Source organism: Agrilus planipennis, unplaced genomic scaffold (assembly GCF_000699045.2).
Source record: "Agrilus planipennis isolate EAB-ADULT unplaced genomic scaffold, Apla_2.0 scaffold7, whole genome shotgun sequence".
NCBI classification, from domain to species: Eukaryota; Metazoa; Arthropoda; class Insecta; order Coleoptera; family Buprestidae; genus Agrilus; species Agrilus planipennis.
The window spans coordinates 3387148-3413564 of NW_020439340.1; the positions used below are offsets into that span (position 1 = coordinate 3387148).

Genomic DNA, 26417 nt, shown 5'->3' on the forward strand with positions numbered 1-26417 from the left:
ATACACTGCCAGAAATTTTGTTTCCTTCTACATTCATATCATTTACAAAACAAAATAATAAACAAAAGCAAAACAAAATTGAACAAAACATTTCTCTTTTTCAACCGAATTCAAAAAAAGTTGAAGATACTCAATTCGATTGTGTTTCTTTTTTTTGGTATATTTGTTATGCGATTACTCTGTCAATTATGAATTGATTTTGATGATTTTTTTTTGTTTGGTAGGTCATACTTCCGGGGTGGTGCCATATAAATTTTATTGAAGTCGTTTTTGTTTTTTTTTTTTAGTTAAGTATATAGAAAACCTTCCTGAAAAAACCTACATAGAGTGAATAATTGTTTTATTTTACCATTAAGTAATCGTAATGACAAGTCTACCTATCTAGATGTAGCATACGTAGATATTATACATTTACATTACATGTTTCAGTGAGTATTAACTGATTAGATACATATTAAACGAAATAAAGAAGAACTAGCAAAAATTTGCATATAGTTTCATGCATATACGTACATATTTACACGGTTAATTATGCGATTCAAGGAGCAGCTAGGAGAAAAGGACGATGCAAACATTAAATTTAATTTAATATAAGCCTCGATGGTAGTACGGTTCAGACAACGGTTTGTTTTCATATGCCCTGAAAACTTGATACTCGCAAGTTTCACATTTAATTAGTCTCATAATCTGTTAGGAATTGCTAATGAAAATCGTTCAGACCGTATTGGTATATATTCAAGTAGATACATGTATTAATAAGTCAGCTACCTGTTGTTGGATAAAAATTAAAACTGTGTTAATTAATTAACTAATCGATGCATACACTTGTTAAGTGATATCGGCTTCGACAGATAGTTTATTAACATACTATTTAGACAAATTCACTGATAGTAAACACAATAGTTTTCGTGTAAGTCTTACCAAAAACAAGTACCATCAATACCAATAGTTTATTTTGCCAAATTTAATCGTATGATCCAGTTCATCTTTTTAATAATATCCATGAGTTTACAAATGAATTATATACAATAGAATTTATTGGAAATTGTCTTCGCCTAGGTAAATAATGGGTCAAAGAATTTACATAATTCGGAAAGACATCATAAGAAATAAGATAATACATAATTGAAGATTTAGTGTTTCTCACAAATCATTAATCTAAAAGCACCTACGTTAAGTGTAATGACAAGCAACACGAAACTACAGGTGTTTATGCAAGGTCAAAAACGACTATTGTAAGCAAAACTAAAATCACGACGGACTACTCTGAGTATTTGGAATTGATATTGACACAACTCCACAATGTTCAAAACTTGCAGCATACAAAGTCATCATCACGGAAGCTCAATTTCAGAAAATGGAAACTCCTAAAGTATTTCATAAGTGCTACATTGCACTATCCTGATAAGATAAAAATTCTTTACAGGTACGTTCTTTTTATTGTGGAAGATGATTAGCGAATAGCCTGTTCCTGTATAAGGTATAATAGGTCCAGTGGATAATTCACATTCCATTCGATGTACTTTCAGTAACGTCCGTTTCCCGATTAAACGCATTTTAATCGCAAACCAATCTATCTCCAAGATTAGATAATGCAGCCGAACAGATAATTGTATATATGGATGCAATGGCAGGCGCAGGAGCTATCATGAAATAACTGTAATTGCAAATATTGAAACATGCTCAAGTACTTATAGGAAGCGTGGCATTTATCTAAATCCTGTAAATCTTACGGATATCAAATTAGATAATTTTAATCTTATTATAGTGCGGATGGTGTACGAAAGTGACCGCTACAGTACGAATTCACTATTACGATTACAATAAAAGTGCAAATTGTATCAATTAATAATATACGTATAGATAGAGGGTTGTAATAATAAGTTACCATGGTACCATTAGATTATAAAATTAATTATTTGATTTCGATAAACTTTTTACAATTATGTAATTGTACGACATTCAGTTTCATCATCATCATAGGCAGAGATGTGATTTATTTGAAATAATTGGATTTAAAATGCAAATACAAAATAAAAAATACTTATTTTTATCTTGCATTTAAATACTTTTTATTTAAAACACTTTCCAAACGTATTTTCTATTAGTAAAATACAAAATACGTTAAAAGTTTTTCTAGTACAACCGATTAAATAAAATTGTAAACTCCTTGAAAATGAATAATTTAAAATATTGAATCGATGTTGTTTTCCGGGTTCAATGTGTTGGTCCATGAAATTTTGAAGCTCCAAATTGATATCAGCACCTGCCAAGTTACCACTTTTCGTACCTTTAGCAAGAAACTACGAAATTCTATGAATTATTGCTGTTTAAAACTGAAAACTACAATATATTGTGGTGTGCTAATAAATGCCTATAATCCAAAATTCTTAGAAAACGATTCGAAAAACTTCACTTATTAGATGAATTCAAACCTAAAGAAACTATGGATTCCATTTCTTTCTCTTATTATAATGTGTAAAAGATCGGAAACCAAATGGGGTTGTAAATATTATGATATAAAATGATTGATGTCGATTTTACATCAATAAAATTATAGCAACCCTATTTTGGCTCTGATCTTTCACGGCAAGCAAACTATTTTGGCATTAGTGTCTCTTTTCCAGTTAAAACGAGTGACAAAGGCAAATAAGGAAGAATATAGAAGAATTATTTGCTGCTCAAGTGGAGAAACTATAACATAAAGAAAGAAAAACTATATCTCAATCACTTCAAACTGAAAAATATAAAAAAAACTTAATTTAAGCAAAATACTCAAAACTTTAAATGTTAAAAACTCTGTAAATCCAGATCTTTAACGTTTCCCTGTCAATATTAACTTATCCATCAGGATCTACTGAGGAAAAAGGAACAGTACAAACTTTAATCAAACAATATGAAGCTATGGTGAAGATGATTAATGACAGTAATTTAATCGGTCATCTTTCATGCAACTGATTTATAAAAATTGTAATACGTAATATTAATGGCAAAGTTATTACGAATATAATAAGCTTTAAAATTAGATTTTATAAGACGATTATCTGCGAGGGAATCACGACTTTGTATTATTATTAACATGTAACAACCGCTCTACGACTTCTTCAAATTGTATGTAATCAATCAATTTAATTATTATTGTTGCTTAGTTTCTTATTAAGTTTAAGCTTTCTAGACAACCGGGAACTCGAGAAGAAAAATGAAAAAGTTGCTAGGGCCGAAAAAATCGTTTGTGACTATTTTGATCGACATATAAATATATGAATATGTACCTGATGTATTATAATATAATCAGGGACGTATACTTCGTTTACTTTCTCTAGCGATGTGCCCCTTCCAATGTCTTGGATGTGCACTGGCAAAATCGTAGGTAGGGAGAAAAAAGCTCATTATACTCTCGACTCTTGTTCATCAAACAAACTTTTTCATACAGTACCTGGCAAAAGTTTTGTTCCATTATGAGTAGTAATGCGAGTCGAAAACAAGCGTTAAAGCCTTTAATATGTCTTCAAATATAAATAAACATCTCGTTGATATTTTCAGTAGTAAATGGTACCAATAACAGCATATTTGAGCAATGCAATTGTAGTGGATAAAATAGTCAATTTTTCCGTGCAGTACTGTACGGATTATACGCTTCTCACCGGTTAAGAGTTTGGCCGAGAGTTGTCTCCTTCCTTTTCTGGCCTAGTGCTGTTCTTTTCTACTTTGCGCCGGTCAAACTGAAGGTCACATCGCTACAGAAAGTAAACGAAGTATAGCAGCTTCTTTTATATGAACCAAAAGTGGGCTACACCGCTGTACATTTTAAGTTCCATACAACCCAAAACGCCTTATCTTGGTATAAAAAGATTGATGTTGATTTTACATCAATAAAATTATTGGCAACCCTATTTTGTCCCTGATCTTTCACGCTAAACAAACTATTTTGGCATCAGTGTCTTTTTTCCAGTTAAAACGAGTGACAAACGCAAATAGGAAGCGTATAGAAAAAATAATTGTTGCTGAACTGAAGAAACTATAACATAAAGATAGGAAAACTACATCATCCTCGGCGTCTTCAACTCGAGTGGCATTTCACATACAGGACGGAATATCGTACTTTCTTCCCTTGGTGCGTAATACAGTAATATTTAAATTATATCGGGTATAGTTAGTTACATGTTCCATAACTTTTAATGTCAGAGCTTTGGTCCACCTGGGCCCACAAGTATTAAGTACGTCTCTGACTATAATATTTATACAAGAATTTCGTATATGGTATTTTACTTTCGGTACCAACCTGGTATAAATTCTATATGTATAATCTATTCACTATGACAAAAAGTAGCTAACACACCTAATACGTATAAAAAGTATAATAGTAGTTGTGCGACCTTCAGGTAAAACATTAAACTTGGTGTATACATAACACTTAAATATGCTGGCATTCTCCTTATAAATAATTATTACGAAAATATCCTTGAGATGACCATTTGAAGTTCATCACCCCCCAAAAAAATCACTTCTTAAGCTCAATTCAAAATATAATTTAGCCTTACAGTTGTTAAAGTCCTTTAATTCTGATTGCAATGAGTCAATTACGCCCTGAACAATTCAAATCCGTTTTTACTATCTCACTATTATTATTTCTTATTTATCGTAACCTTTCTTTTAATTATAATTAGTCATGGACAATTACAAACTTTAACACTAATTAATAAATTTTAACTTCTCCTTGGACTTATCCTATACCTGCTACATGAAAAGTTGTCACGTATGCCAGAACACACATAGTAGCTTATTTAATCTGTTCACTACCCCAAGATCCAATCATAAGTTTTCATTTCATCGGATAATCATACGGTTTTTAGCGTATTTTTAGTTAATCGAGGTTGTTAATTCATAATTACTATGTAATTAGTACATATGTAAATTCGTATCGATTAGATAATATATATGAATATACGTATAGGTGATAATGCACTTGATTTTAGTTATAAATACCCACATGGCAATCTAGATCAATAACCTCTACATAAATATGTACGTATGCAGATTCGTAGATAATAGTTAACGAATTTATTATTAAACGTGTATCTACGTATAACAATTACCTAGGGTTCCGTACGTTCGAATGAGAAAAGGAACCCTTAAAGGATCACTCGTGTGTCTGTCAGTTTGTCTGTCACAGTCAATTTGCTCCTAATTAATTTTATTTCAATTTTTAATTGTACTTAATTGTCCACGAAATTATGGTAGGTATAAGAAAGTTCATAAATTAAGGTCACCCACCGCTTTGTATTTACTTCTACATACGACAAGAACAGTTTGATGACCCGAATGCCAAAAATTTATTTATTCCAGTTCTACCTTTTGGTAACATTCTTTTATAAAAAGCAGTTACTTATTGTATTATTTTTGTTGCGTAAGTCGTAATCTGACTTTTTTACACAAATTAAATTTCAGTATGTAGGTACATATCTTTTGTTATTTTTATAATGTGGAGATTTTTGAATGCATACTCATATCGTTGGTCAACCATCAAAAATTAATATTCCATTGTGTTATAATCACGCAATAATAAAGAATAATGTTACCAGTAAAACAAACGAACGCCTACATTTTAATTAGTCTAATAATCTGAAAGCAGAAACTGCAATTAATTAAGATAAAAACAAATGAAAACAACAGCCATAATAAAACAAAACACTGTTTTGTCATGCTGATTGTTAAAGCGTATTATTGACATTTATTTCTAATAAAAATGAAAAATGGCGTGTTTAGATAATTATATGTGTCATGTGTTGATTTATGTACATATACTTACGTCCCAGACAAGTGTGTTTTCTAAATTGCAAAAATCCGTCGACACACCTACACGTTCCATCGATACAGCTACTGTGAGCCACCCTTAAAGAGCACTGTTCGGACACGACACATTCGTATCCTAACAGAGATGCTAAAATAAAATAAAAAATAGGTAAACGTCTATTAATCCTGTTATTCATAATTTTTGGGAAGGGAACATGTTCGACATCTGTAGGAACAGTAACCCTAAAATTTCAACTTCATTTTTTGTTATACTTTAGATTTATTTTGTCGTTTTCATTAACTTTTATACGTGAGATTGTGGTAAAATAATAAATAAACCAAGAAAACAAACCCTATGTAGTTACCACAAAAACTGTTAACTGCAGACTGTTTAGCGTTGACAGTATACAGGTTTTGTGGTGACTGGTGTGAATCCTTTTTTGGTTTATCGACCACAAACAATAATTTATTTATCACCGTTTCGTCTTCTTCTTCCAATTAAAGTACAAGGTTGAAATGGGACGATAACTTTAATATATCTGCCTTTTGAACCTATTTTACATAATACTTACGAGATTAAAAGCAGGACTCCAGATTTGCATATCATTAATACGCTGAACATCACAAAAATGTACAGAGATAAAAAAATAAAAGCAGCTCGTATATGTTAGCATGTAGGACTGGCAGGAGGATTTTAAAATAAACATACTCGGAATAATTTGAATTTCAAATTATATTGTGCCATCTTCTTGTTGAAGTGACCAAAATGGTAATTTTTTGTTTGCTTATTACTTTAAAACAAATCGTAAATCAATGACACAAAGTTATAAGTTTTTCAAGTTCAATCACAACAGTATTTCTGATCGTGGACAATCATTAATTATAATGGCAGCTATAAAAATGTTATTATCCACATTAATAAACTATTAATTAGGTAGTAAATAAAAGTAAAAATAGCCGTGGCATTAAACAACTGCGTGAATGCAAAAGAGCATTTGTTTAACAAAGTAATAACAATAGTTTTCGTTTAAAAAAGTAGACCAAAGTAAATTCTTTCAGGTTCAGTGCAGGTATAACGTTCACGCAAAACCAGTATGTGTAAATAAGTTAAAAAAAAAAAAAATAAAAAATAGGCAATGCCATTTTTACGTGTTTGTAAACATTAACTTACATTGTACGCATGTTGTTTCGTTTATTCGTGCATAAAATGGTTTGCACGAACATCGGCCTTGTACGCATACAGATTCGCGTATATTCTGCTGACATTCCCAGTCGTTATTGCATTCTTCGGCTACAACTTGAGAAGAGCCGCTGATTAGCCAGAAATTTATCTGTAAACAAAAAACGAATGCACCACAATGCAGACACGTTTTGCTATTCAACTGTAAAACGCAAGGCTTTTGTTAGTTCATTGTTGAAAGATTGTTAAATGTTTTTTCAACTGATTTGGTGCCATTTTTGGTACCAGCATTGAAACGTAAAATCCGAACGTAGTAAAACAACAGTGTGTTAAATGAAAAAGCTTGGCAATTAATTATAGATATTTAGCTGATTGTGTGTAAAAATATACTAATAATAACAAGTTCTTCCCCCCTATTCAATTTATTTAATCACTTTCCTTGTGTTAAAAATTAAATTCAAAGGAATTGTTTGTAAATATGTATGCAACACATTATACACTTCAGCATAAGAAATTGCTGATACTAACTACGAAATACTACTTTGTCCTGTGCTGACAGCACTCCTTATTTCTTTTATATATAATATTAGAATACAATAAAAAGAAACTGAGAAGAACTGATTCTGAACTTTATCTGTTAATAGAAAACAAATGAACCACTATAGATACAGATACGTTTTGCTTTTCAACAGTAAAACGTAAGGCATTTGTTAATTCATTGTTGAAGTATTATCAAATGTTTTTTTCAAGTGTATTTGGTGCCATTTTTGGTACCAATTGATGCGTAACACGTGCAAATAATAAAAAAAGTGTGCTAAATTAAAAACATGGTAGATGATTAATGGAGAACGGAATATATAACTAAAAAAGAAATACAACGATTAGATAATCTGCAAAATATTGAAGCTAATGTTTGTTTCATTTTTATTTTTATTAATGATCTCTAAGATTCTTCCGAAAGAAAATGCGTTACCATCACTTCTACGAGTTGTAGGTACCTCCGCGTGTCGAATAAATCAAACCGAGAAGAAAATTCTCATGAAAAACCTGATCGAAACTTGAAGCGTCATCACTGAAATCAAATCCGATTTCGTTTAATTATCTGTAACACGGGTACCGTTTCCGTGAACTGTTGTTGTAAAAGACCCATTGACAAAACGTAATATGCGTTAAAATTCCTTAAAACTGCGCAATATTCTTGTAAATGTGACAATAATAATTCCCGGACAGCCGTAAAATTTTCTTTTACACCCGGTGTTAAAAGCACCGTCGGGCATGCATTCCTACATTAAAAATTAGAACGGTTCTATTAAATTTAGATTAGTAATAAAACCATATTACTCTATCAATTGCAATTGTAATGGAAACCGTTAATTTCCTGAACAAAGTGTACCACTGGTCCGCAATATTTATTCACAATCACAATTCTTTATACAGGGCAGTGCATTTATTCTTGTCTAAATTAATATTATCACTACATAGTATAAAACAAAGTCGCTTTCCCGCTGTCTGTCCCTATGTATGCTTACATCTTTAAAACTAGGCAACGGATTTGGATGCGGTTTTTTTTTAAGATAGAGTGATTCAAGAGGAAGGTTTATATGTATAATACATGCATAATATATAGTAGGGAAACACTGATAATTTTAGAGGTTTCTAACGTGATGTCGTAAATAAACACATTTTTTGCGCTTACATTGCAAACGCTGGCTGAATACTACGAGATAGATCAAAATAATGTACTACAATATTGTACATCTTAAGAGGGTCTACAAAAAAGTCTGGGATGGTATATGTCTATCTCTTAGGGATAACCCACAATAACCATTTTTATCCTTTACTTTTTATGAGAAATAATAACTTATTTACGGCTTCGTAAGTAGGCAATACAGCATTAATTCTTATCCAATTAACTATCGTAAATACATTGTGCATTTAATATAGATCGATACATCATGTAATTTAAATGAATATTTTCGAAGATATTACAGACTTAAAATGCAGGGACATAGCGGTTGCGGCGGTACCGGCCGGTTTGTATTGTCTAACGACAAAAAAACTGTGAATGTTGTATATAAAGACATTCTGTAGTATATTTAGTATGTTCAGGGGGTATCTTTCCCCTTCTCGATAATATCTAATCTAAACAAAAAAAATATATACATATTTAGTATCAGCATTGCACCCGTGCGAAGCTGGGGCGGGTCGCTAGTGTATTAATAATTTTAATATTTATCGGAACATAAACGAACTATTATACATAAAAAGTACCTACATACATACTTATTGTAAAGAAGAATCGCATTTTTTACTATCAACAGAATTTATTTTTTTAAAATTCCCATAGTGAGTAGCGCACCATAAAGGAATTTCAAACAAAAAGAATAATTATCATCATCATTAAAAGTCTTCAGGTATAAGACACGCACCTCTACTTGCTGCTATTGTGAGTCACTTTTATCGAAAATTGGAGCAGCCTAAATATATATCGAACAGTAATCTAATCTAGATCTACTACTGCCCCTCTTAACTCCTGTTATTGCTTCTAACACGTCTCTCACTAACGTTAAAGATAAAAATACATAGTTTGTTTTAATAATGCTATAATTAACGTTTTAAGTAAAGGTTTAAGTATAATCGTTTGATGTTTATCGTTAGTTTTTAAAGTGTGTTAGTTTACGGTAGGCTATTAATGAGAATAAATTAATAAACGTGTCTTAATGGCTAATAGTAAACGGTATTCGCATTTTTTAAGCTCGTGGGTGCTATACGCCGTACAGTGAGTGTAAAACAAGGCAAGTGTGTTACGTAAAATAACGCATCTTTCCGTTAATGTTACCGGCCTTAAGTGGAAGCGGTTATTAATTGTCGCGATTTTCCGAGCTCTGACCCTGTTTAAAATTAAGTAATATTAAACTGATCGAAACGGAGTTTCAGCAAAGTAGAAACAAAACAAAAGAGATATACCCACCCGTAGCCATCTTTACTTTACCTATTTCTGATTTTCGTTCTTTTGTTTTTAATTGTTTAATATATGTATACACACTCGTTAGTTTCAATTTGATAAGGACCACCGCAAAAAGTTATAAATGAGTTTAAGTTACAATTTCTACTATTATAATAATCCGCAGTATATATTATTTACTTTGCCGGAAGAAAGGAAATGACGTCAATCGTCAAATGAAGACTTGTTAATAGTTTCTTTATTGGTAGCTGTGTACATTCTTAATACACCATTAACTCGCTATTTCTATAGCAAAAAAAAAAACTACAGGAAAAGCAACAGTAATATTTTGAAAGAAAATAAAAGTATATCGGAATAATTTCAATTAAGTTAAGATGTATCATCAGAATCTCAATGTTGTGCGCGATTCTAATACAGCGAAAAAGGATAAATCAACTATTTTCTTGGTAATTTTGTCCTTTTATTTTACGCGGTAATGATAAATGAAGGGCTAAAAACATAAGATGCTATAGCAATTTTGAAGTAACATTGAAAATCATCAATGATGGATGTGATCTTATTAGTTCCCTGATCACGTCGAGAATCATCAGCGTCTCAAAAGTGTGATAACTCTGGTCTCAGTTTTCTGAATCACGTTGAGAATCATTAGAATCACAAAAAGGTGTGATATCTCTGGTCTTAGTTTCTTGAATCACAGTGAGAATCATCAGCGACGCAAGAAGTGTGATAGCTGTGGTCTAATTATAGGGTTGTTCGGAAAGTCATTTCGTTTTTTTTTGTGGAAATGAAAGACAGTTTTCGTATAATAAACAAATACTTTATTAAATTATATATTGACCGTTCTGGTCCAACACCTTTTGCCATCTTTCTGGTAGTAGCATAATTCCACGCTCATAAAATTTTTGGTCTTTGCTGGCAAAAAACTGATCGAGGAGGTTTTTGACCTCCTCATTTGAGGTGAAGGTTTTACCGTCTAAAAAATTTTGGAGTGACCGGAACAAATAATAATCCGATGGTGCCAGGTCTGGAGAATATGGTGGGTGTAGCATTGTATCCCATTCAAGCTGTAAAAGCTTTTGGCGAGTGACCAAACTTGTGTGAGGTCTCGCGTTGTCTTGGTGAAACACTACACCTTTCCTGTTGATTAGTTCTGACCTTTTCTGTTGAAGTGCATCATTCAGTTTGTCCAGCTGATGACAGTAGACTTCCGAATTAATCGTTGTGTTATCCGGTAAAAGCTCAAAAAAAACGATTCCTTTAAAATCCCACCAAACAGACAGCATCACCTTTTTTTGGTGAATATCGGCTTTGGAAATGGTTTGAGCCGGTTCATCTTTTTTGCTCCATGACCTCTTGCGTTTGACGTTGTTGTATACAACCCATTTTTAGTTTCTTGAATCACGGTAAGATTCATCAACGACGCAACAAGTGTGATAGCTGTAGTCTAATTAGTTTCTTGATTCATGTCGAGAATCATCAGCGTCACAAAAAGTGTCATACCCCAGGTCTTAGTTTTTTAGATTACGTTGATAATCATTAGCATCACAAAAACTGCAATGTCTCTGGTCTTAGTTTCCTGAATAACGTTGAGAATCATCAGCGACGCAAAAAAAAGACCGTTCAAACTTGTACAGAAGATTAATTTAGTAGGAATAGGTGCAGTAATTTTTCGTTAATCTATCTTAAAACACTTCCGCTAAAGAGAAGCGTCTAAACGCATCAAAGAAACCTATTCTTTCGGCGTCGTTTTGAAAGTTAGTTATTAAAAATGAAAAGGGGAAACCATAAGAAATTGTTTTGTAATTCCACATATGTGTACATCATTATTAATTGTCATTATTAGAAAATATAATGCGTAATACGAACGTATCGCGTGCAGAACAGATATGAGCTTTTACAGGTAAGATAATGGTAAGATACATATATCACAAGGAAGTATAATTCTTAATTTGACTAACTGTTTTTTCTGCATTCTTTACTCACGGCATGTGTACCTTCATACATGTATTATTACTATCCTTAACAATGCTTTGTCCGTTGCTTTCTTCCTACCATCTTAGCAAGTATTAGATTTACTGCTGCCTATGTGAATCATTTTGTTAAATAATTACTAGGCTTCTAAACAATCGTTATTAAATCACATGAGTCTGCAACTAATTATTTCGAAATATAGGCTAACAACTTAAATAAGTTTCTATTTTATTCGGTCATCATGCAGTAGTATTTTAAAATAAATAAAAAAAGCCGTTTCATTAATATTTCTTTTACTTATTACCCATGGTGCATATGTTTCTTATTCTTTGTCGGAATTGAACTAATATTCTATAATTGGTAACAGCCTGTTGAATGTTGTTATAGTCACAATTACTATACTATTATATTATTATCTCCCTGTGCTGTAGCTGCCCTACTTGATTGCTCTTTTTTTATTATGTGTATGTACTTTTTTTCATACAAGACTGTTTACTAACTGCGATACGATACAGTACACGGTTCAATTAATTGAATAACTGAACCAGCAGCTCCAGTGACGATCTCAATTTTTTTTTAGTTGATCATAAAACAACTCACGATGTCTCGAAAATTGAATTGATAAAAGTGTACCTACTTAGAAAAAATCTGATAAAATCTATATCGTGCGAATCTAAATAGAATTTTTAATTAAAAACCACTACATACAAATTAGGATGTTTTGAAAAAACAATTCCTTGTATTTGCTCTGTTGGCCGAAATTATGATGGCGTTCGTGGAGTTTCTCTACCCGCGGATGATGGTAGCGGTATCGTGAAGTGTCTTTGAAGATCATGTATGCATTGACCTCTAGGAACGAGTTCCATTTTAGGAGAAGACGTCGCGGCAAAAACTTGTGATTGATCTTGACACTATTGATGACAAGTCGAAATGTTTAACTTGACCCTCGTTTGCCGATATGATCGTGACGTGGCGTGATCATTTTTTGTAATACATACATATTTTAATACCAAAAGCCTGATCCTCAGCAAATCACATTCTTTCTTCCCAGTAATAAACAAATACCTACCTACCTAATAAAAAATATCAATCTCTAAAGTAGATTTTCAGTAAAATGTCAATGTTCAAATAAGAACTTGCCTATGTGTTCGCGGGGATTTTTTTGAAATTTTTAAACTCCTACTGTTTTAAAATAATTTCCCCAGTCTTGCTGAACCAAGATTTTGACTAAAAGTACAAATTGACCATGTTTATTCTTGATCCATAAAGAAATATATCTTATAATCTGCAGGCAAATCTCGGACTGTTTAAATAATTAAAGATTTTCAAAAAATTTCCGAAACATACAAGCAAGTGATACTTCGTTTTGAAGTTGAATTGTTGATTTGTGATTTGGCCTTAATTTTTTTATGAATAAAGACAGTCCAAAAATTTTATGCATAGGGCTGCGAATGTCCAAAATCCGCCGCAGGGTTTCAGCCAATTTTAATTTGTAGCGTGGTAGGGTGTCGTAAGGTGAGGTGCGTTTCAAGGAAAATTTGTTTTTGGGAAATTAAACGAAATGATTCATAAATTCGGTTCTTCTTAATCCAACGTTCCGCAAAATTTCACTGTTTAGTGGTCCAAACCAATTTTGATATGTAAGATGTAACAGCGCAACAGGGTGTCGTAAGGTGGCATATGGTTTATTAACGGAAATGTTTTTGCGAAGTTGAAGGAAATGATTCATAATTTCGTCTCCTTTTTAACCAATTTTCAACATTGTACAAGCAAAATTTCGCTCTTTATACTTGCTTTAAAACAATTTAAATTTGTTTAATACAAAGGCGCGGCAGGGTGTCGTTAGGTGATATGAGCTTTGAGGAAAATGTCTTTTTGCGAATCAAGGGACACGATTCATAACGTCGGTTCCTTTTTAACCAATTTTCAAATTTGGACACGCAAAATTTCACTTTTTTACACTAATTGAAATCAATTTTAATTTGTAAAAAATAAAAGCCTAGCAGGGTGTCGTAAGGTGACGAAAATGAGCTTTTGGATAAACGAAGAAAATGATTCGTAATTTTCGCTTCTTTTTAACTAATTTTCTAATTTAGACGCCCGGAATTTCGCTTTTGACAGTGGTTCAAGCCCATGTAAATAAATAATGGTATTAAATAGTTATATATTCGAATATTCTTCTTGCTTCGTAAAAATCTTCAAATGTACTCTACTCTCTGCCGTCGTTTTTTTTATTACAGTGCGGCATCTACAGGAAAATGTAATAAACATTTACAGTTAGTACAGTAACACTTGTAATAGTTTATTCAATTTAAAACCTTTTACAAATTTCTCATTGTATTTCTTTAATCTTATCGTAAATTGCCTTTAATTATTACAGTCGTTTTCAACCAATAAAAACAGCAATAAAATTGAACCAAGAACAAGAACATTACACGGGTTTGTTTTGTAAAGAACCTGTAGGAAAATACTTTTAGTAGTACAGTGCGTGCATGGCATTTACACACGAGATATCTACTAATGTAGAATGTATTCGTGCATTTACAAGCACCTACCTAAAACAAAAAATTCATGAAGCGCTACGTACAATGCATACATATGTATGTAAATCGTAAACTACAGAGTATTTTATTGTTATTACAACCGTGAATAGTTTAGCGATTTGGCGGTAATGGAGTGCATTCTTAGAATTTAATGTTTGCGGATAATTTCAATTGCCATTATGTTCAAACTAATTCTAAGAACTCCGATAATAACGAACTTTTAAAGAATTATCTTCTATAAATACACCCAACAGGTATGTTTCTGAATCATCTTATACACTAATTTTACTTTGATTTATAAACCGTTCACTTTTTCCGAAATTTTCCATCGCCTAGTGGAAATTGAGCAAATTAAGGAATTTTATGGATAATACAACAAAATTTGTCAGCATTTCTTAAAATGGTACCAGAAAAAAGGAATAGAGAACTGTTCGATTTATCATTTCGATATCGACGATTTTTACTGCAGATAATTCCGCTTTTTGATAGAGTTATGCCCAAAATATATATAATTTATAAAAGTTTGTATTTTTTTTTCAAAATCTATTACATTCGGTCATCACTGCCCTAACAAAAACCTCGAACATAGTCTTTGATAATACGGTGGAATTAGTTCATTAAGACTCCGCCTATATTGACCAACCGCTTAATATGAAGTAATTGCAGTGTTAACTTTGGGTTTCATATTATATTCTCTATAGGAAAATTTGGATATAATGACTCCGTTTAAAATGAAATATCATTTATTATGACTTATTCTCAAGAAATCATATCCGACTATAGTGGCCCAAATGTTTAATAATAACATTTTCGCTCATTTTTCTGACCCTTCTTATGTATATTGACATTACAATTCATCGTTCTTTTTCTGTTAATAAATATGTATCTACAATTTGTAGTTTTTCTCTCTATTAAACTAAATAACTAATCAAAATAGAAAATTGTATATTATCTAATACTATGCTTTGTATGACGCCCTCTAAGTATAACATGTTTGTAACTTCCCTTCAATGCGGATTCTACTATACTAGTATTAACCTAATCTAGCACCTTCCTCTCTATAGTACTGATTTGCTATCAAGCGTGGCAATATTGAAATACAAACGCATTTAATAAATATAAATGTATTTAAAAAGGAAATATACATCACACATGAGAATATATATATATATATATTTTTCCCCTTGTGTCGTAACGGAAACGGTACCGATCATTCTGTATCATTAACTAATCGTAAGATGATTTCATGTCGGTAATGTTTCTCTTAATGATCAACTAATGGATGTAATCCCGGCATTCGATCGAAGGTACCCACTCGGTGTAAACAAGTTTATAATTTCCTGCTGGCTCTTTTACTTAAATTACAAAAAGTAACGAAACATTTAAAGTCGAACGCGTAACCGCTAGTAATATAAAATAATAAATTCTCTGCACTCTTTGCTTAATGGTCCTTGAAATGAGCGAATTACTGAATTAAAATAGCAATTAGCAGCGCAAGAATCAATTTCATTCAACGATCAGAAAACACTTAAAAATTATCTGGCCAAGTTTAAACTGCGGCAATATCAATAAATGTTCACCGTATTGATCTGGCCCATAATCGAATTTTAGCTTAAATCGCGCACAAAATACTCTATATCATACCGCAAAAAGTATTTTAAAAGTTTTTGAAATAATTTATTGTCTGTTATACCACTGTTACTTTTAGAGCCCAAAATTTTTATTATATTTAGTAATAATATTTAAAGGTACTACTTACTAGGATCAAAGGGAACAATGCACCCTTAGTTTTCCACATTTTCGCTAAAAAGTAACAAAAAAATCACTCGCGAAAATATTTTTCTCTTTTTTCACTTTAATAATTTCATATGTCCAAATGCGATCGATACCATCAATAAAACAAAATCACGACGTCGCACAACTGTTTTGATTTCAAAAGTGTCGCGATTCTTTCTTTCGGACAAAAATTCAGCGCCTATAATATATGTATATATATATGTGTGGTCAGTCGGATAGTCCGCTATTTTGAATCGAGTTCTCTGTGCCTTCGAACTCGCGAAGACGATGAATGAAAAAGACTTCTTCAGTGCCAAGTTGCGAGGCACGACAGAGGGGCGGTAACACGGGATGAGACAGTGGAATGGGCCCCCTAATATCGGATGCGGTGGAGGTTTAGGCGACTACGCGACTCGCATAATAATTATTGCTCTTCAATCTCTCCCCAACATGTCGATTGGTCGATAGGGTCGAACAACGACCGTATATGAACATGTACATGTTTGTCTGTGCAAGTGTGTTTGTCATCGACGCACACAGCACAAATTTACCCCCAAAATGCAATCAACACCTTCACAATCATGAGTCATTACCAAAACAATTTTAAAGTAGTTAAAGGGAACCCTAAAGCAAAAAAAACCCTCCAGCTTCATCATGAAAAAGCGCTGCATAATTCGTCAATTTAATTGTTCGTTATGTTAATTAGGTACAATATAATCTTATACATTATCAAATTTACGATGTAAAGAGTGTAAGCTCAAGTAATATGCAAATTGTTTGAAACGGACGATACAGCCTGGGAATATCGATACCTCCTATTTTGTCTTGTGTAAAACGTAGCTATCAGATAAAAGTAATATGTTAACCAAATGAAGTGCTGTAACGGTTAAATGTACTCGAAATGAATGTGTACGTAAACTGCAATGGTACCCACACTTGATTTCGAAGAAACGATTAAATATGGAGAGACTTGCGAGAAATCGATTAAAAGTTGGCGACAAAATGAAATTTTATATATTATTTTGTTATTTTAATCGCTGCAACTCTGTTATAAAAGTATGTTCACCGTTAAGTAGTTAAATTAAAATAAAATGGTAAAGCTCAAACATGGCGCTCCCGAAAATGGCAACCGTTCTGAAATATACAAAAATTGCTGTTGTTTATTTCACAGTTTGTTGCGCACTTTAAAGTTTTATTTCACGCGCCTACTTGAATATACAATTAAAAAGGTAATTAAACTGTTTTATGTTATTTAGTTAATAATGGGCGATGCCCAGATAATTGTGTAATGAACAACTTCCCATCATTAAGAGCGTATGTTTTGACTCCTCCATGTATTTTAAATGGTAATCTCAGTTGAAACAACATCATTATGAGACGACTCTCAACTGAAATTAGTTTCTAATTGCAATCCTTCCGCTGCCTGGAGGTGATATGTCGTGAAATCATTGAAACAATAATTATATCTCCAGGTGGACTTGTTCGCAAAATCTTCGACTATTTTTACACATTTCTACTTGAAACGTATACCTTCTCGTGTTTCTACCTATGGCTATTTATCACGTTGAAGAAGTCGAAGACCGCGTGCTCAGAATTTTAAATATTGTTCATTATTCTGACCGGATATAAGTACAACCAGATTGCAAAGTGAATAACATTAAAATAATAAAAAAAGATTAGAAGAATCAGCAGTATATCTGGTAGACAATTGGAAATTTAATTTCAATGAGTTTATTCTTAATACTTATTTATATATACACATGATTATGTAACACCTAATTTCGGATTTTTTCTTGTCAAAGAGATTTGCTGCTGTTTCAAAAATTAAAATTAATACGGCCCTGACTATTGCTCGCGAAAATAACATATTTCGGTTTTAAGGTTAGGTGTTTCATTCTATCTTTGTATGTAGTTTTGTATTTTGTATATAATTAAAGCAATAAAAACCGTAAGATAGCCCCAAAGAAAAACTTATTTTAGGTGCTGGGTGCCGATTTTTATAAGAAATGACTTCTTTTATAAGATCTCGCGTTGTTGTTCCTTGTAAGTTCTTGTTTGAAGTGGCCTAATTTTGAGGTTAACATGTGTTCCTAATTTTTTAGCACTTAGAACTGCTCTAAAACAGATTCTATTTGGATGTGAACTTTCTAGAACACAGAATCACAATAAAATTATTCAATACATTGTTTCAAACAATAGTTGTAGTAGATTTTATTCAACAGAAAAAAAGGTTTTTCAAAGAGACAAGCCTCATTGTAATGTGGGGACCATTGGTCATGTGGATCATGGAAAAACAACATTGACTGCTGCTATAACTAAGATACTTGCTGATAAAAAACTTGCTGAAATGAAAGAATATAAAGATATAGACAATGCACCAGAGGAAAGAGCCAGAGGTGAGACAATTAAACTTTGGTAGCATTTGAAGCTAAAATTTACATTGTGTCTTGTAGGTATCACAATTAATGTTGCACATATTGAATACCAAACAGATAACAGACATTATGGTCATACTGATTGTCCTGGACATGCTGATTATATAAAAAATATGATAACTGGTACTTCTCAAATGGATGGGGCAATTCTTGTTGTTGCGGCAACTGATGGTGTAATGCCCCAGACAAGGGAACATTTGCTTTTAGCTAAACAAATTGGTGTTAAGCATATAGTTGTTTTCATCAACAAAGTGGATGCAGCAGATGCTGAAATGGTAGATTTAGTTGAAATGGAAATTAGAGAACTAATGACTGAAATGGGTTTTGAAGGTGATAAGGTACCAGTTATTCATGGGTCTGCATTGTCAGCACTTGAAGGCAAAAATGAAGAAATTGGTACAATTGATACAATACCAGCAGTATTTTCTAATTTTTAATAATACTTTTTATAATAATTAATTAGGTTCTAAAGCAGTACTGAAGCTATTAGATGCAGTGGACAGCTACATTCCTACCCCTGTCAGAGAGCTGGATAAACCATTCTTGCTTCCAGTGGAACATGCTTATTCCATTCCTGGAAGGGGCACAGTAGTAACAGGCCGTTTAGAAAGGGGAATCATTAAAAAAGGAGATGACTGTGAATTTGTGGGTTTCAGTAAAGTTTTCAAGAGTACTATCACTGGAATCGAAATGTTCCACCAAATTTTAGAAGAGGCACAAGCTGGAGATCAACTGGGAGCCCTAGTAAGAGGTGTCAAACGTGCCGATGTTAAAAGGGGTAAAAATAACAAAAAGCTATTATTACATTCCTAATCCAGCTTCTGTTATATTTTATAGGAATGGTACTGTGTAAACCAGGCACTGTAAAGGCCTATGACCACTTTGAAGCCCAGGTATACATTTTAAACAAAGATGAAGGGGGCCGTGCGAAGCCTTTCACGTCCTTCATCCAACTTCAGCTCTTCTGTAGGACTTGGGATTGCTCAGTTCAAGTTACTGTACCTGATAAGGAGATGGTTATGCCAGGAGAAGATGCAAGGTAACAAATTCAGTTAGTCAAGTGGTGCATTCCAATAACAAAGTTAATTTTTAATTTTTCTTATAGGCTTATTCTGAAAATGTTCAGACCAATGGTTCTTGAAGAGGGTAAGAGATTTACCCTTAGGGATGGATCGTTAACATTAGGAACAGGCGTGGTATCCAAAATTTTACCTGCTCTTAAACCTGATGAAAAATTAGCACTCAGTGAAGGCAAAAAGGCAAGAGAAAAGAAAGCTGCCCAAGCAAAACAGGGCTAGATGTTGTAGTTTTGATTTTTGTATGTTGAAAAGGAATTAATTATGAACATTTTGTAATTAATCCCAGTGAATCATTTTTGTTGATTTATTTATAAATTTTCTTTTTCTAATTGTAACTTGTATGATTTTTATTATAGAATATATTAAAAAGTAATTTAAAAATAAACAAAATGTATTCTTTTATTTACAATAATTATGGTTCCCTTAAAATCATAATAATGTTTATATTAATACACAATAAAATTAATTAAAATGAAATAATTGATAAATAAATGAACATTATGAGGAAGTGTGTTGGCTGGGTGTCAGTCCACCACTATGTTCTGGACTGTGCTTCTGTTTCTTTCGTTTTTTCTCCTTTTTTCTCTTCTTCCTTTCCTTATCCTCATCGTGACGTTTCTGCTTTTTATGCTTCTTCTCATGAGTATCCTGTCCTATTTCAGTTATATGTGTTTCTTGACTAGGTATTCCACCTTCCTTGTGTTTATGCTTTTTATGTTTATTTTTATGTTTCTTGATGGGAGTTTGGTTTATGTATCTGTACTGTTCAGGTAACTAAAAATATAAAATAATTAAGATACATATGCTTCAGCTTATTTTCATTTACCAACTATGGTTTCTTTTTTAAAATAATGATATAGAATATACTTACAGGACCAGGGTGCAATCTAAATCCTTCTAATTGAGAACTTGTTAATGGTAACAATTCCTTGCCCCCAATTGGAGGCTTTTCAATCACAGACCTTAATGAACTATTATCTTGAGCACCAGGGGCATCTATAACTCCTGGTAGGGTTGGGAGGAATGAAGAAAGAGATTCTTTCAATTTCTTTCCACTGAACTTACTGTAAGAATGCTCGAGGCCATAGTAGGCCATCAAGTTCATAGCCCCAGTCAGTTCAGATTCTCCTACAAAAGATGAAAATGATTTTCAAAGTCCATGTTACATAGAATAAAGGTTACCTGGTGGCTCCTTCATTAAGTAAAAGGGCCCACTAGGAGGGACAATGGAAGGATTCGGCCCTAGTATAATGGTGGTTTTTAACGTTCCTGATGAATCTTGACGAGGGACCACAGGGGATCGAGCCCCTCTGGGTGAAGATTTTGGCGAGTATTGTTCTACTTTACGAAACTGATCACCCATCATCTTACAACTTCATCCTTCGCCACTGGCAGTGGCTTCTAAATATTGTTTTCGATTGTGGAATTCTTCTTTTGAGTGGAAAACGTTAGTAAAATTATACGTGTATGTTTGATGTTGTGGTAATGTGAAATTTAGTTACATTGATAAAAGCGCAAGCGCTGAATTCAAACGTAGGGAAACGTAAAATATTTTTGAAATCAAAATTGTAATTTTTACAAAAGTGCATAAGAAAAGTTACATCATCAGTAATTATGGTTTTACTATTTTATATTTTTATTAACGTTATTTAATCATTTTCAATCATTTTATTGTAACGATTGACGTTTAACCATAACCTTAAAGATTGTAATCATAAATATAATAACATCACGTAACAGTCGCACAGATTTGTAATAGTGAATAGGTAAGACTACAGTGAAACCATTCATAGAAAAAGTTATTTTAAATCCTTCATCTATTTATTTTTGCAAGATTAGAATTAACAAGTAAGTGAATTACGTATACTATTAATATCTGCAGAAATATTTTAAAGTCGAGCTATTTATCAAGTTAGTTAATTTGTTTACATTCTTATGATAAGTTTTATGCTGGTTGACTCATCGTCTACGCCTGATATTTCAAGCTTTTATAAGAGTTTTCAGTATTGCTAGGGATACTATCATCTTTGCACATCACATTAATAAGCATCTTGTACCATAGCACTAGTTCTCAGACATAAATTAAAAATACATTATTAATTTAAATAACAGTGTTTTAAAATTCGTTCCAGTTTTTATTGCAAATAGTTCGGCTAATTGAGTAAGGTTTGTAGTTTTAAACATATTGATTCACTTATTATAAATTATACAATGTATTTTAATTTAGTTGAAACTACACCAAGATGTCTATATATCCAAGTTTGGAAGATATGAAGGTTGATCAACTTCATAAAGCACAAAATAAGTTTGAGTCACTTCAAAATTCAGCCCCTCAAGCCTCTGCTGCTCCTTACCCAACTAGTGGGATTAATATGCCTACACCTATTTTGGATAGAGGAGTTTACCCAGAATTAGGAAATTATATGGGATTAGAGTTAACAGAAGCAATAATTGCTGAAAATATGCCAGAGTATTCTCTTACATTATTGCAACAAACTGTAAGTATATTTCTCAATTTGTTTTTTCACAGAATGTTTATTGGAGTATTCAGTTTATTATTATTGTTCCGCTTGGGGCATTTTTATAGAGATAAAAGGTACATCAAAAATTTATTTCATAAACAGTCATTGTTATATTGTTTGAAGTTTATGATAAGACCTGTAATAGATAGACAGTTTCATTCATATTGTAATTAAGTATTATATTATTACCTTTTATAAGTAGAATAATGTTTCTAATTGCAAAGCTTTGAAGCAATCTTTTATACAATTTTAGACCCAAGTGGTTCCAGCAGAAAACAAAATAGGAAACTTGGTGGCACCTTTATCAGCACAGTCTTTGGGTTTACAAAGAGCCCAAGTTACACATGGAATTCGAGAGGTAAAGGCTTACTTTAATTTGAACTACTTTCTTTTCTTTTATTAAGAGCAAAATGTTTTTATAACAAAAAATAAGGCCACACATGTATTATAAGACAACTCAATAGTTCACTGGTTTTGTTATGTAAACATTTAAAAGAGGAAGTTATCAATAACTCTAGATAACTGATTTAGTACTAGCACACAAATACATATGTACATTTATTTTATATTAGGTAAGTGACGTGATCTAGTTGTGTGCCTTGGTTCACGTTTTTCTGTGATTTCCTTGGACTGATTAGGCAAATATTGAGGCAATAACATTCCCCAGATAATCTTTCAGTTCTATTCTGTCTTCATTTCTTACATCTCATCTGTCTTTCTCCAACCTCCGTCCACCCATTCCGCGATTCCTAACAGGGCCTTCCGACCTATTTTTCGGCTCCGTCCACTATCACATTCAAATTGCAATAGTTTTAAATGTAGTTAAAATTTTATTTTTTCTCTAGCTAACATTATGTAAAGGGGCTGATGGAAAGATAGGACTCCGCGTGACACCAATTAATAACGGAATATTCGTTTGCTTGGTAGTTGCCAAGTCTCCAGCAGCTTTAGCGGGGCTTCGCTTTGGTGATCAAATTTTGCAAATAAACGGCAAAAATCTTGCTGGATTTACCATGGATCAGGTCCACGATTTACTTAAGAAAAGTCCTGTTAACGGAATTTCTATTGTGGTTCGCGATAGGCCTTTTGAAAGAACTCTAACACTGCACAAAGACAGTACAGGCCATATTGGTTTTCTTTTCAAAAATGGGAAAATCGTTAGTATTGTTCAGGACTCCTCTGCAGCAAGAAATGGTGTTCTGACTGATCACCATTTGTTGGAAGTAGAAGGGCAGAATGTTGTCGGGATGAAAGACAAAAATATCACTAAAATTATCGAAGAAGCAGGAAACATTGTGACTGTAACAGTTGTGCCAAGTTTTATTTACGAACATATGACTAAAAAGTAAGTAGTTTTGTAAGTTTTAATTTAAGAAGAAATAATTACATATTGATTTTTGCTTCAGGATGGCGTCATCTCTTCTTAAGGGCCATATGGATCATTCAATCCCAACTATTTAAATATCTCCCTATCAATCCCATAATTATTATATACCTATACACACATATATATATTTTTTTATTACGTCGTTTTGTTCGTTTTTGAAAAGTTTTCTTTTATATCAAATACTTTTTTTAACAGTATATCTTCACACGAATTTATCTTACAGGTACTGTAAGTATTTTAATTTACAACAAAGACTGACGATAACAATCGAATAATTCCAATGCTGGTGATAATAATAGAGAGAAAAGTAATCGCACTTAATTTTCTAAACGTTTAAACTGTGATTTTTTACTAATAATAACTTGTAATATCTTTTCAAATACGACCAACGCATTCATCTTTAGTGATATGTTATTCACCATCAGTTGTTTATTTAAACTAGTCGTTAAAGTGCCGAAGGAAAAAAAATATTTTTTTAAGTTTAAAATGTTTTAGTTTTACAATATATATAAACCATGCCATTTAATCATTTTCAATCATTTTATTGTAACGATTGACGTTTAACCATAACCTTAAAGATTGTAATCATAAATATAATAACATCACGTAACAGTCGCACAGATTTGTAATAGTGAATAGGTAAGACTACAGTGAAACCATTCATAGAAAAAGTTATTTTAAATCCTTCATCTATTTATTTTTGCAAGATTAGAATTAACAAGTAAGTGAATTACGTATACTATTAATATCTGCAGAAATATTTTAAAGTCGAGCTATTTATCAAGTTAGTTAATTTGTTTACATTCTTATGATAAGTTTTATGCTGGTTGACTCATCGTCTACGCCTGATATTTCAAGCTTTTATAAGAGTTTTCAGTATTGCTANTAGAATTAATTATAATTAAAAGATAATATAACAAAATAAAAATTTATTGTCAACAAAAGTTCTCAATAAATTTCATCAAATAAATAACAATTTATTTATACACATTTAAAATAGCTACTGTTAGCTATGTTGTTCAGAAGCAGTTGCTGACAGTCTATGAGAGGGTAGTGAGGCCCGTCCATATCGTCTAGCAGCTTCTTTGAAAAACGCTCCTTCCATTTGTTTAACAACTTTATCAAAAAACATGTGTGCCAAATTTGAGTGAAATATTGATTTGAATTGGAAACAAACATGAAAATCAATTATGCAAGACTGAGGGTTACTTTTAAGACCAGGACTAAACTTCCAAGTTGTTTTTAGGTAATCAAATAGCTGAGCATCTCTGTTCATGGCTTTCACTAAATGGGGCTTTACAAGAGTTACATGTGAAGTGTAACTTTCAATTACAGGTGGAAAACCAATTTCTAATTTAGCTTTCATAAATTTGTCAGGATTGTGCTCAATAATGATAGATTTTCTACAGAAGGGTAAGAAATCCTTATAGTTTGCCACATCGGCTACAACTTCATACATCTGGTCACCTGAGAACCTATATAAGCCTAATTTATGGTCAACTTTGTGCAGCTAATGTAAATCTGACCTACCCTATAAGTTTCCTGTCCTTATATTCTTTTCTTTTGCTGTACAAATCGTAAAAATTTCTAACGAACACGGTCCATTGAATATTTTTTGACTGAGCTGTCCCTGGGGAACTAAAAATTAATATTACATAAATCAAGGTAATAAAATGAAGAAATTACATACATAACGCTTCGTAAGAACGGCTTAGGCTTGGACATACCTACATCTTCTTTATTTAACTCATTTTTGTTTTTTTTTTTTAATAATTTTGATCAAAATAAGTCTTATTTAGAGGTTAGATTAAAAATTTTGACTATTTTGACGTTTCCAAAGACCTTGAGGAGACATTTTCTTTCTCAGGTTATGACATAACACCGATATAACCTTTATTGTGGAAGTTTTATTTATATACTTTATTATTCGAATTAATCTAATAATAATTGAAATGGCCAGTCTTGCGAGGCTACAAAGAGGATTTTTACAAAAAGCTCGTTCAATTGTTAGTAACAGAGTCAGGTCAACTGTAGCTACGAAATGTGAAACTCCAGTTCAAGACTTGAGTGCATGTAAACCAGAGAAGCAATGGATATCCTACGGCTTCGAATATGAATCTGAAATTGGAGACAGATTGGCCCTTCATTGTACTATGTTTGCTTCTGTGACTTTATGTTTGGTTGTTGGTGGATATGTTTTCATGTATGCTCCAGATTATGCACTGAGAGATTGGGCACAACGAGAAGCATATTTAGAAATAAAACGCAGAGAAGAAGCAAACTTACCCCTTATAGATAAAGAGTTAATAAATCCTAAAAAAATACGTCTTCCTTCTGAAGAAGAAATTGGAAATATGGAAATAATCATTTAAATATTTAGTTCATAATTATGTAGTGATTGTTTGGACAAATTTGAAATTGTTTAATACTGTGAAAAAGGAAACAACAATAAAAACTAAGCCAAGCAGAGTGCTTTCTCTTTATTCAATGTATTTTAAATACATAAATATTAATTTCATGCTGTTTTTGATTATTGCTATTGGTAAACTTAGGCTATTAAAACACCATCATAATTAATATATGCATAAGTTTTGATCTTAAATACCTAAACGAAAAAGATTGAATGTATTTTGTTGTGAATTGTAATAAAATAAAGAATAAATTAAAGTATAGAGTACATATACTGAGTGTTTTATTACATATCCAATAAAAATATAAAATTGAAAATTGGCGTAATGTTGGTTGTCTAAGCACCACCATTCAGTG

At 32.2% G+C, this 26417-nt stretch overlaps 6 protein-coding genes across 8 annotated transcripts in view; 3 read left to right on the forward strand and 3 right to left on the reverse strand.

The window, feature by feature from the left end:
* The window catches only part of LOC108737687 (low-density lipoprotein receptor-related protein 2), a 22725-nt gene extending 5839 nt beyond the window's left edge, over nt 1–16886 (reverse strand). Inside the window, exons 1-3 of one of the 2 annotated variants that reach the window (XM_025978614.1) lie at nt 16212–16886; nt 6965–7124; nt 5810–5941 (exon numbers count right to left, since the gene is read on the reverse strand). In XM_025978614.1, the coding sequence (XP_025834399.1) occupies nt 5810–5941; nt 6965–7124; nt 16212–16250 (331 nt within the window). In that variant the 5' untranslated portion in view covers nt 16251–16886. The remainder of the gene's footprint in view (nt 1–5809; nt 5942–6964; nt 7125–16211) is intronic. The other variant, XM_025978613.1, reaches the window with a different exon arrangement.
* A 1201-nt stretch (nt 16887–18087) lies between these two features.
* On the forward strand, nt 18088–20071 carry LOC108737688 (elongation factor Tu). Its single transcript, XM_018470727.2, has 6 exons — nt 18088–18271; nt 18331–18624; nt 18682–19059; nt 19127–19441; nt 19501–19702; nt 19769–20071. Exons 1-6 carry the CDS (start codon nt 18235–18237, stop codon nt 19959–19961), a joined length of 1419 nt encoding a protein of 472 aa, XP_018326229.1. The 5' UTR covers nt 18088–18234; the 3' UTR covers nt 19962–20071.
* Nucleotides 20072–20165: 94 nt separating this feature from the next.
* Nucleotides 20166–21339, reverse strand: LOC108737694 (mediator of RNA polymerase II transcription subunit 19). Its single transcript, XM_018470746.2, has 3 exons — nt 20925–21339; nt 20614–20870; nt 20166–20516 (listed from the first exon to the last, which is right to left on the reverse strand). Exons 1-3 carry the CDS (start codon nt 21106–21108, stop codon nt 20241–20243), a joined length of 717 nt encoding a protein of 238 aa, XP_018326248.1. The 5' UTR covers nt 21109–21339; the 3' UTR covers nt 20166–20240.
* A 78-nt stretch (nt 21340–21417) lies between these two features.
* On the forward strand, nt 21418–24169 carry LOC108737693 (syntenin-1). Of its 2 annotated transcripts, XM_018470744.2 has the most exons (6): nt 21418–21590; nt 21875–21908; nt 21970–22240; nt 22518–22622; nt 23110–23609; nt 23671–24169. In XM_018470744.2, the coding sequence occupies exons 3-6, from the start codon at nt 21986–21988 to the stop codon at nt 23723–23725; spliced, it is 915 nt and encodes a 304-aa protein (XP_018326246.1). In that variant the 5' UTR covers nt 21418–21590; nt 21875–21908; nt 21970–21985; the 3' UTR covers nt 23726–24169. The 2 variants fall into 2 exon arrangements, with proteins under 2 accessions (XP_018326246.1, XP_018326245.1); XM_018470743.2 differs by lacking the exon at nt 21875–21908 and having other exon boundaries at nt 21421–21590.
* Nucleotides 24170–24565: 396 nt separating this feature from the next.
* On the reverse strand, nt 24566–25479 carry LOC108737654 (coenzyme Q-binding protein COQ10 homolog B, mitochondrial). The gene is made up of 3 exons (XM_018470615.2): nt 25342–25479; nt 25182–25289; nt 24566–25126 (listed from the first exon to the last, which is right to left on the reverse strand). Exons 1-3 carry the CDS (start codon nt 25374–25376, stop codon nt 24658–24660), a joined length of 612 nt encoding a protein of 203 aa, XP_018326117.1. The 5' UTR covers nt 25377–25479; the 3' UTR covers nt 24566–24657.
* A 26-nt stretch (nt 25480–25505) lies between these two features.
* On the forward strand, nt 25506–26134 carry LOC108737655 (NADH dehydrogenase [ubiquinone] 1 beta subcomplex subunit 11, mitochondrial). The gene has a single exon (XM_018470617.2). The coding sequence runs from the start codon at nt 25604–25606 to the stop codon at nt 26021–26023; it is 420 nt and encodes a 139-aa protein (XP_018326119.1). The 5' UTR covers nt 25506–25603; the 3' UTR covers nt 26024–26134.
* The last annotated feature ends 283 nt before the right edge of the window (nt 26135–26417 follow it).